This window comes from Papaver somniferum, chromosome 1 (genome assembly GCF_003573695.1).
Source record: "Papaver somniferum cultivar HN1 chromosome 1, ASM357369v1, whole genome shotgun sequence".
In the NCBI taxonomy this organism is placed as follows: domain Eukaryota; kingdom Viridiplantae; phylum Streptophyta; class Magnoliopsida; order Ranunculales; family Papaveraceae; genus Papaver; species Papaver somniferum.
In genome coordinates, this window is record NC_039358.1 from 204,388,274 (window position 1) to 204,398,354 (window position 10,081).

The 10,081-nt window shown below is 37.4% G+C and overlaps 1 protein-coding gene across 5 annotated transcripts; it reads left to right on the forward strand.

Annotated features, from left to right (window-relative positions):
* The first annotated feature begins 445 nt into the window (after positions 1–445).
* On the forward strand, positions 446–8,024 carry LOC113312951 (ALA-interacting subunit 3-like). 5 transcript variants are annotated; one of them, XM_026561696.1, is made up of 18 exons: positions 446–966; positions 1,116–1,223; positions 1,783–1,916; positions 2,011–2,127; positions 2,211–2,281; positions 2,525–2,831; positions 2,923–3,212; positions 3,290–3,982; positions 4,096–4,381; positions 4,489–4,583; positions 4,830–4,895; positions 5,106–5,203; positions 5,272–5,584; positions 6,432–6,684; positions 6,766–6,972; positions 7,061–7,129; positions 7,222–7,308; positions 7,540–8,024. In XM_026561696.1, exons 1-8 carry the CDS (start codon positions 855–857, stop codon positions 3,357–3,359), a joined length of 1,209 nt encoding a protein of 402 aa, XP_026417481.1. In that variant the 5' UTR covers positions 446–854; the 3' UTR covers positions 3,360–3,982; positions 4,096–4,381; positions 4,489–4,583; positions 4,830–4,895; positions 5,106–5,203; positions 5,272–5,584; positions 6,432–6,684; positions 6,766–6,972; positions 7,061–7,129; positions 7,222–7,308; positions 7,540–8,024. The 5 variants fall into 5 exon arrangements, with proteins under 5 accessions (XP_026417481.1, XP_026417483.1, XP_026417471.1 ...); XM_026561698.1 differs by having other exon boundaries at positions 4,096–4,238; positions 4,343–4,381; positions 5,272–6,684; XM_026561686.1 differs by having other exon boundaries at positions 5,272–6,684.
* The last annotated feature ends 2,057 nt before the right edge of the window (positions 8,025–10,081 follow it).

Here is a 10,081-nt window from a genome sequence, read left to right on the forward strand (position 1 = left end):
TCATCTGGATCTGAGTGAAATCACCTGACTCATCTGGATCTGAGTCGATATGTTTGTTTTGAGTCAGATCTGACTCATCTGACTCGGAAATAAGTGAGTCAGTGGTTTGGTCCCATGAGTCAGGGGTATTTTGTTACCTGACTCAAATGAGTCCGAGTCAAGGGTTATGTCTGAGTTAGAGGTCGAGCCAGATCTGACTCAAAATGGAAAACAAACGGTCTGACTGCTGACTCGGTCCGAATCAGGGGTTGACTCAGATTCAGACGCCGAGTCAGCTGCAAACAAACAAGTTCTTCGTTATAGAGCTGGATACGGTGACAGAGTCAGTGAGCTGGGATTTCTAACAAGTTTGACGAGCAAAATTACAAAAAGTTAACTTTTCATTGCTTTAAATCTAACTTCTCAGCTGATGTCCAAACCGACTTTTTTCAACCCGGCCCATGGTTTGAACCTTTTTCTTTAGGTCTGTTTTTGGGGGATTAGGTTGGATTGAAGAGAGAAAAAGAAATACACAAATGAAGAAATTGAGGGATTAGTTTGCTGAGAAATTTCCTTCTCCTCCTACAATTAGAAAGACAGTGAGTGGGTAATTAGCCAAATGAAGAACTGAAGGCATGAATTATTTGCTACAAATCTGAAACGGGAATGAAGGAAACTTCCTTCCTTCTCCACCTCGACCTGGTAATGGAAATCGTAGGATAGAGACTCAAAACAACCACAGAGTGAGTGACTGACTGTATCCCACTTTTCATACCTTTCTATTCAGTAAGAGATCACTAAAATGGATAATCCCATTCTTATATACATTCTTCTCTCTTCTTCTTTTCACTTTGGGATCTCTCTTTTCTGCCAAAATGGCTTCTTCTTCTTCAATTTCAATTCCAATACCTGCTGCTGGTTCAACTTCTTCAAGTTCAATAGGAAGAAGAGATGCTGCTGTTCAGCCCAAAAGGAGGATTTCCGAATGTTAGTAGTTTCTTATATATATATATATATATATATTTTTTTTTTGATAGAATTTCAACTACATTCCTGGCAATCTCTAATTTCTAGATTCAATTTTCTCATCATCTTTTTACCATGGGATTCTAATTTGTGTTTCTTCTTATTTTCAGCAATTCCTGCTGATGCTGGTTCAAATTCTATTGGAGGAGGAGGAGGAGGAGGAACACGAAGAAGAGGAGGAGATGCTGCTCATCAGCCAACAAAGAAAAAACCCAAATGTAACTATTCTCTAGATTCAATTTTCTCATCATCTTTTTATTCTTTTGGATTAATGTCTCTACTAGACTAGTTAGCTTCCATTTGTCAGATTAACCATGGGTCAAATATTTGGGGAAGACATGATTAGAGAGATACGATTAGAATAATAACAAAGACTCGATCTTGTTTCTTAGCTAATTGTGTGTTTAGACAAGTTGCATCAATGTGTTAAGTGTAAAGATTTAGGGGTTGTGGATTCCTATCGTGAAGGGGCAGACAACATGTTCATGATGTAATTCAAAGATGGGTATCTACAAGTGGTTGTAGGATATTTTTTGGATGCGATGATGATGATATTCTCAATAGTTCATCATCCAGCAACTACCATTGATGGAACGACGGTATTTGATTAGTCCATAAATTATGTAAAAACATTTTATTAACAAGTTCTTACATATGGTGATTATTTTTTTCGTTAATGGTTACAAATTATTTGAAACTCTACGCATCACCTGAATAACATTTGGTAGAAGAAAATTACTGATTCATGAACTGCTCCTTGTTTCTTCTTCTTTTCAGATTCGAAGTTTCTTCAGCAAGAACTGCGATCATACAAGCCAATTATAGGACCTAAATTGATAATTTCAGCTTTTGTGCTCTCAAGTCTTATATTCATCCCCTTGGGTGTTGCTTTCCTTATCGCTTCCAAAAGTGTAAGACCATATAAATCTCATCAAGAATGCTATCAAATTTTCGTCCAATGTATATTATTAATCTGATATCTCACTTACCACTTCTTCTTGACAGGTTGTGGAAATTGTAGATCGCTATGACACAGAATGCATACCAGAGGATTTCAGAAACGACACTCTTGGCTACATTCGGAACGCAAACATTAGCAAATTATGCACTAGGCATATCACAGTAAGCTCCACCTCTTTCTTTCCCTGTTTCCGTTTTGAAACTCCAAAAGAAAGCTCTGATTTATAAAACTTTATTACCTGTAGGTTCCCAAGGATATGAAGCAACCTATTTTTGTGTATTATCAACTCGAAAATTTTCATCAGAGCTACCAAAGGTACACATGCATTCTGTGACATAGCAACTAGCACTTATTCACATTACAATTACTCTCACAAGACCTGGATTTTTCTCAACTCTCTAGACATTTCTTTTAACTTCCTTTACTGATTTACAACTCAGTAATTAAGACAATTCTTACCTCAAAACCAAACTTCATTCACACTTAACAAAACTAGTCTAGATTACAAATTTCCATTTCCAACAGTTTTTAACTGGTGATTGTCTTTGTATTCTTCAGGTACGCAAAGAGCCGAAGTACCGCCCAGTTGAAAGATCCCTCAAAAGAGACTGAGATAAGAGCTTGCGAACTAGAAGCTAAAGTTGGAGCCAAGAAACAATCAATCGTCCCATGTGGTCTCATAGCCTGGAGTTTGTTCAATGATACATACAGTTTCTCCCTGGGAAACAACAAGACATTGGTTGTGAACAAAAAAGGTATTTCGTGGAAGAGCGACCGGGACAGCAGATTTGGTGACAAAGTTTTTCCAAGAAATTTCCAGGATGGAGCTATTCAAGGAGGGAAGCGTCTTGACTCGAGCATACCTGTAAGCATTTTATCTTCGACACCTAATGCACAAATTTACAACTTCAGTAATTAGGATTTGCTGGTCTGGTACTAACTTTTTTTTGCAACAGTTGAGCCAACAAGAAGATCTCATCGTATGGATGAGAATAGCAGCCTTTCCAACCTTCAGAAAGTTATATGGGAGGATAGAGGAGGATTTTAAAGCCGGTGATACCATCGTGGTTACTTTAGAAAACAATTACAACACATATGAATTTGACGGGAAAAAGAAACTTGTTCTTTCTACCACAAGTTGGATTGGGGGGAAGAATGACTTTCTTGGGATTGCATATCTCACAGTCGGTGGGCTTTGCTTATTTTTAGCCTTGGTTTTCACCATTATCTATCTTGTCAGGCCAAGGTGAGAACTAAACACTGGTTCATTTTCCCACACTTGAAATTTGATATCGTCCGTTGACAATGTTGTGTTGGCTGCAGGCAACTTGGAGATCCTTCACACTTGTCTTGGAACAGGGATTCTGCGGAGCGCACTAAGATAAATAACTGACTTTAAATGTGTAGGCTGGTTTGTTTTTTAGTATATTATTACAATTACAATTACAACATGGTATGTGTAAATAATAGTATCACAGAGAGGATTGTCGACATTCAGAAGTTTAATGAAGTTTGCAGTTTCAGTTCTCATGATTATATCTTGCTTTGTGTTTTAGAATTATTATTTACCCATTGACTTAGTAAACTTGCAGTCAGGCAATATAGTTCTTAACTTGTTATGTCGTACTAAAGATGTGAATCATTTGATGCTTAAGAAGTACTCAATTTATATGATCTTCACATTTTTCATGTGCTGAGTTGTGTATTTGATGCTCAGTTTCTCAACTCTCGAGTGTCTGAGGCTCTCAGCAGAGATGGTGGTATTGTGATAAATGGCATCAATCAGAAATTGTCATTTCAATCTTCGATTTTTTGTCTTTTCTTCTAAATGCAAGCTACTGTGGTATTGTGATGGGGTAGGCAGTGGGTTGTTGTAAATGCAATTCTTTGATAGATTTGTTCACTCGTGCCTGTATTCAAGAATTGAACTGCCCTTCACTTCAAGCAATCTGTTGACTGAGTGGAGAATAGCCTCCCCCCACAGGGAACTCCTACACCAAATTGATAGTCACGTAGGTAAGCCTCCAAGTAAGAATTTCTTTGATAAAATGATTGTAATCCTGATTTTTTGTTTTTTTCTTGAGTTGAATTTTTGCAGTGGTCTTATAAATTTGTTCTTGTTAATGTAGGAGGACAGAAGAATGACGGTCCTACACAACTCTTCCTAAAAAGGATTTAGATGTTGATAATTATGAAGATGATGTAGCTGTTGGAGATGTTTCACTCGTGCCTGTATTCGATGGTTATGAAACCGATGATTCGATTGAAGAGGGTTCTGATAGTGATGGTTTTTTTTTGCAATTTGATGATTTGTGTTTAGTCTTGATTGGGTTTGACTGAAATGGCTTTTGTGAATTGCTAATTAAACCTTTGAAGGTGCGTATGATGCCGCAAGTGAAAGCGACGATGATTCAGGTGAGAATGTTATAGTGCTTATGGAGCCGTTGAATTTGTAGTGTGTAAGTGGTGCATTAGTGATTTTTACGTATGTAAGTTATTAAAGAGTGAATAATTTCTTGTAGATGAGGGGAATGATAGGCCTTTACAGGCGCAGAACAAGGAACTTCGTTTGGAACTTGCCAAGCAAAAGAAGAAATTGAACCGCCTGATCGAAAAGGTAATGGTGCATTACTGCGAGTAAATGCAACGAGTAACTTTACAAGTAGTGTGAGTTTAAAACCATCCATACTGATAAACAATATTTGATGCTTTTTATGTAATTGTCTTATCAGCGCATTTTCCCATTTGTAACTTCGTGTTTGTTCATTTATTTTTCCTTTTCGTTCTTCATTCAATTGTACTTTTCTCATGTTTTGTAGGTTATCTACTGAGTTTGATTTCCGTGTTTTCTTTTTTGATACAGGATCCAGAATTCGCAGAATTCTTGGAAGCTCGTGCCGATGAACTTGAGCAAGATAGTGATTATAGTGTAAGTTGTTTGAGCTGTCATACCTTCTTTGTATTATGCTAATCTTAGAGTTGTTTGGAATGAGAATTCTACCAAAACTTTTTTTTATTAATAAATTGCCGGGGTTATATGTAATCTGTTACTTGATCTGCTTCACCAACGAGAGTTATGAAATCTGTATTGTCCTCGTTAGAGTTTTTTTGTCAATATTTTTGGGTTTGGTTGTGGCAGGATCTTGATGAAGAAGCCGAAACTTGGAAGCTGATTCCAGCATTGGCAAGCCTTTGACTACTGCAATAATTGATTCCTGGTGTCGACTGATTTTAGAGGTAAAGAACTTTTCTGTCAAAAGCTTTAATCTTCTTCTTTTCCTTATGATACTTAAATTTGAGTGCAGGTGACAGTTCATCTCTCGGCAACTGGGGAAAGAAAAGTTCCATCTGCATCATTTCTTATCATGCGTGATGCTGCTACTCAGTTGAGTTTAAACTGTCTTGAGTCCTGCTTGATACTGCTTGATAAAAACATTCAAGGCCTTTATTGCACGAAGCAAATTTTTGGAGCCCACAAATTTGTTACACAGAAAATTTCTTGCGGACTCCCTTGCCGAGCTTTATTCTCTAGATGTTCTGAGATCATGTAGCAAGGCATTGGTATCTATCCAGCAATTAGTCACAATATTACGGCAGTGCCTTCACACAAAAGAAAAGGTAAATATTTATATTTTCATCCATAAGCAGATGGGTATAGTCGCAGGAGGTCGTATTGTCACTTTTTCAGACCCATGTGATTACTTCTTCACTGGTAAAGTCAAGGCAATGACTCTATCTCTCTCTGTTCTGGTTGCAATTGAGATGTTCAATTCCTTGAATGCCCTATCTGAAGATAATAGTTTAGTAAGAATGCCTCCATGGAGAAACCCTTTTCTTCTCCTGGCCATGTCAGTCTCATTTGGGCTTCATTTTCTCATTCTATACATACCGTTTTTAGCTGTCCTGTTCGGAATAGTTCCATTGACTCTAAACGAGTGGATTTTGGTAATCTTGGTCTCAGCACCAGTGATTCTGATAGACGAGGTTCTTAAATTTGTTGGAAGGAGGAGAAGACGGGTATCTAAGAAGTACAAGAAAGCCTAAGACAGCTTAGGTAAAGTCGTTCTACGGGGGTTGGTTTAAACAATACGAAGAGAAGAAAATGCCATGTCAATTATTCGATTTATATAATCATATATGTGTAAATTTCTTGTTTTTACATGAAAAAGAGAAAGTTCATAACAGTGCTTATGTTTTTGGTCTTCTAATTGAGTAAATGAAGGCCATTAATTTCACTACACTTCCACTGTAAGTATTTATATTTTTAATTTACAAACTTTGCTGGAACCTGTACCCATCTGTTTATTGTTAACTCGTGCACAAGCAATATTGTTAGGATGGGATTACAGACGATTCATTCTTTTCTGTTAAGTTCTTTTGTTTGAAATTTTGATGCTCAATTGTGTACGAAACCAGGGTTCTTTTAAGTTGCATCCTGCTAACACCCAGCTGTTTGCGTCTTCAGGGAACAATGGAGAAGATATATAGCTGGCAATACATCTATTGTGTGGATTTGTGGGTTAAGTATGTCTGCGCAAACGTTGAATATAATGACCTTCTGTTGTTGGTGTACTTAATTGTTCAAATCAGCTTTCAAGTTCTTCTAGGGACTTCATCCCTGTGACATCTTTGGTGCTCGACTCTTTGGAGTACATTGGAACTGGCAAGCCAGATGCAAAAAATCTGCAAAACCCTTCAACATGTCATTTGCACTAAAGGTTGTATGACCTGAGAGTTTGATTTTTTAATATTGTTTGTTGAAGTTATGGTAGGCTGATAAGATTCAGTTTTTGATGTAGATCCCAAAGCAGTGGCTGAAATCACGCCTCTTCCAAGAAGAGTGTGTCTTATCTGTAATTGAGTTGCTTTCAGCTCACTTTGTTCAGTGGAGCTACCATATATCATTCCCTGAGCTGGCAGCTATTCCCTTAATTCGTCTGAGAAAGTTCAATGAGAAAATTACTGTTGAAAGTCTTCGACATCCCGTGAAACGTCTAATAGATATGGTACATCTATCTCCCCAGTGTGCCTCAGATTAACTTTCGGGTTTAGACTCATGACATTATTTCATCGGATAAATTTATGGTAATGCAGGTTGAGCAGAATATTGAGTTTGGCTTTTCACCAAAAGATAAGGCAGCCGTTGACTCTTTTCTTCAGGAGGTTGGATTTCTTTCTTTTGTTTTTCTTTTCTTTAAATCAAGAACGTGCTTGCAAATGTTTACTCTGTGGTGTCTTGGATGATTTTTGTGCAGATCAAAGTGGGCAACAAGCAGACTCCTGTTACTCAATACTATACTGATCATTAAAAGAAGCCTCTGCGGAAGTTCGTTCATGCAAAGGTATATTCTAATGAATCTAATCCGCAACCATTGTTTTTAGTTTCTTCATGTTTTAAGTTCAACTCAAGTACAGTGCACAATCTATTTTGATAGTAAATTGTGCATGTGGAATTAGAGTTGTTGGCATGAAACGTTCGCTTTTAAGAAACCTTGAGGTTCATTTTTTCGCCCTTCCTGTTTACCCTCAACTATCTATGCTGGACCCTGACTACTCTAGTTATACAAATACAGTAAGGCAGCACAGAAGAAACCGAAGAGAGGGAAGGCCAGTGTTCCCCAAAAGAGCTCAAATAAGGAGAATGCCGAGAAAAGCTTGGATTCATTCAACCCAGAGTGAGAGACTAGAGGGGAAAAAAAGGAAGAAAGGAAACGACGAGAGCAGTGAATCAGCTCAAAAGAAATCAACTGGAGAGGAAAAGTTGACAACAGTTGACCATGACAACAATGCCGAGGATAACGCAACAAATGGTTGAGCAATGAAAAGCTGATCCAGGGGTTCAAAAGTCAAATGGAAGTGAATAAGATGAAAACTTAAGGATGAGCAATGTGAAATCTAGAACCCCCAATTATTCTTTTTTGTATCCCGAGAACATTAGATGCACTATTTCCAAATGCAGTTGGAAATTATTTTCAGTGCAGTGGTTTCCCCCTGTATTTTTGTCATGGTTCAGATAGCTTAATGAAGACCTACCTCCAGGGGTTGGTTTTTCAGTAAATAACTGAGAGGCCAAGAGCAAAAATGTGGCTCATTAAGTGATGCTCACTCATACTTGCAAAGTTAGCATCTCAATGTAACCATCACAAACAGGCCTGTAAATCACTTCAGTTGTCACACTTATGCCCCATATGACAGCAAGCAAGCCAGGCCATGTGATAACCGGAGCAGGCAACCTACATCTATCGGGAATTCCAGATTCTTATCCTCTCAAGGGACATTAAAGGATACGTATGTTTGTCACTAAACCACCGTTGAAGTGTGCAAAACAGAACTATATGTGTTTTGATGACACTGGGGGGTTTCGAATTCGATTCTTTACAATTCCTTCATAGATAGATTCATAGAATAGCATTTCCTATGTCCTAAAATACAGATGAAGGCTTTCGTACTTTTCTCATTTTTAGTAGCCTAGTCACGTTGCTACGAACACTTTATAAAATGGTCATAAAACAGTTAGGAAGGGAGTTAAGTAGCAGTAGCACAAGTGCACAACTAAAATAGGCCAACCTTTGTCCCTCCAGCGTGATTTTGAATTTTATTTTCATTAGTGTTGTTGGCGGTGGTGCCGCCACTTATATAGAATTCATGATCGTCACATCCCATTCAGGATCGTTACATTGCAGTCATATAAAGGGTTCATCATTCTCTTCCGGGGTTTGGCTAAGCTTCTTATGCTTCCACCACCACCACCACTTCATCACCGCCACCTCAATCAATTTAGTTAATGAAAATGCTTTTTCAGGAGAGGGTATTTTTAGGAAAAGATAACACCGTTGTATTTATAAGTATTAAATCGGATGAAAAATACTAATATTGTGTAAATCAATTTAAAAAGTATGGTAAATTCAAAAATATAACCATTTTGTAATTGGACCAACAAGGAACAAAAAATTAGATTTAAATATTTTTACGCATGTTATTATGGAATATATATGAAATTTTTTTTTAATCTCTCCATATTTTTCGTCCATGTGAAAACACTGAAACTGGGAACGAAGGGAGTAATCGTTACGCAGAGGTGATTCCATTATTATCCATGAGATTGTAATAATTCAACAAAAAAATTCATTATATTTAATTTTTTGTTTCTCACCGGAACATGTCTTACAAATTGATCTTGTCTATGACCATTTATACAACAAATAAGGCTCACCTCCATCAGAATAACGATATACACCATCCGGTCGAATTGCGTGTCTGCAAAAGTAATGGCATATCTTGATATCTTTTTTAGCTTTGAAAATTTGAAACCCTTCTTGCCTAGGCTTACCATTTTCCTCGACCCACCAAAAATTACACCAGTAAAGTGTTTATCAAAAAAATTGATATGGAAAGACCAACCCCATGCGGTATTAAAAGCCAGACTGCATTCACCAAGATCATAATCTGCAGATTTGCAATGGTAGGTAAGTGTTATATTTGGAGATATGTCATTCCTCAGGGGTACTTCCGTTTTATCATTCTACCATCCGAAACCATCCGCTACCGATGAAACCCAAATAACATTGCTAAAACTACAAGAACGAATTTTGCAGATACAAAACTACCATTGATGTAGAAACGAGCCGTTGTGTGGAATTAATAAAGGAAAAAAAAATAAATATCATTAATTTTTCCATTAAATTGATCTTGCTTTGACATCCAATGAATTTGGCCAGGTATAACATGGTAAGTTAAAGTTAATTACATAAACAAAATTTTCAGCCGATAAAGATATTGAAATATAATCGCTTTAACAGGCAGTGATGTGTGTCTGGATGTGACTCGTGTTTCGCCTTTTACCGGTGGTGGTGTTCATACTTTTTCCTTAGGTGTTGCCATTAAGAATGTTGTTTCTTGCAAGAATGCTAAACATTTAGAGAAATGCACGTCTCATGGTTTTGGTTTTGAGACACTTACCTTCACCACCTTAGGAGAATTGGGTGATGATTTCATAGACTTTCTGAAACGATTGCACAACTATATGGCTAGCCACGATGCTAATATTCGGGCCGGAGAATTTCTTTTTCATAGGATAGATGTAGCTACTCAAATAGGTGTTGCTAGGCTTCCGAC

Excerpts from the sequence above, each read along its gene's own strand:
- LOC113312951 (XM_026561686.1), top strand. The coding sequence starts at position 855 with ATGGCTTCTTCTTCTTCAATTTCAATTCCAATACCTGCTGCTGGTTCA. Across the intron at positions 1,224-1,782 it reads AACAAAGAAAAAACCCAAAT|ATTCGAAGTTTCTTCAGCAA; the intron begins GTAACTATTCTC and ends TCTTCTTTTCAG. Across the intron at positions 2,128-2,210 it reads TATGCACTAGGCATATCACA|GTTCCCAAGGATATGAAGCA; the intron begins GTAAGCTCCACC and ends TATTACCTGTAG.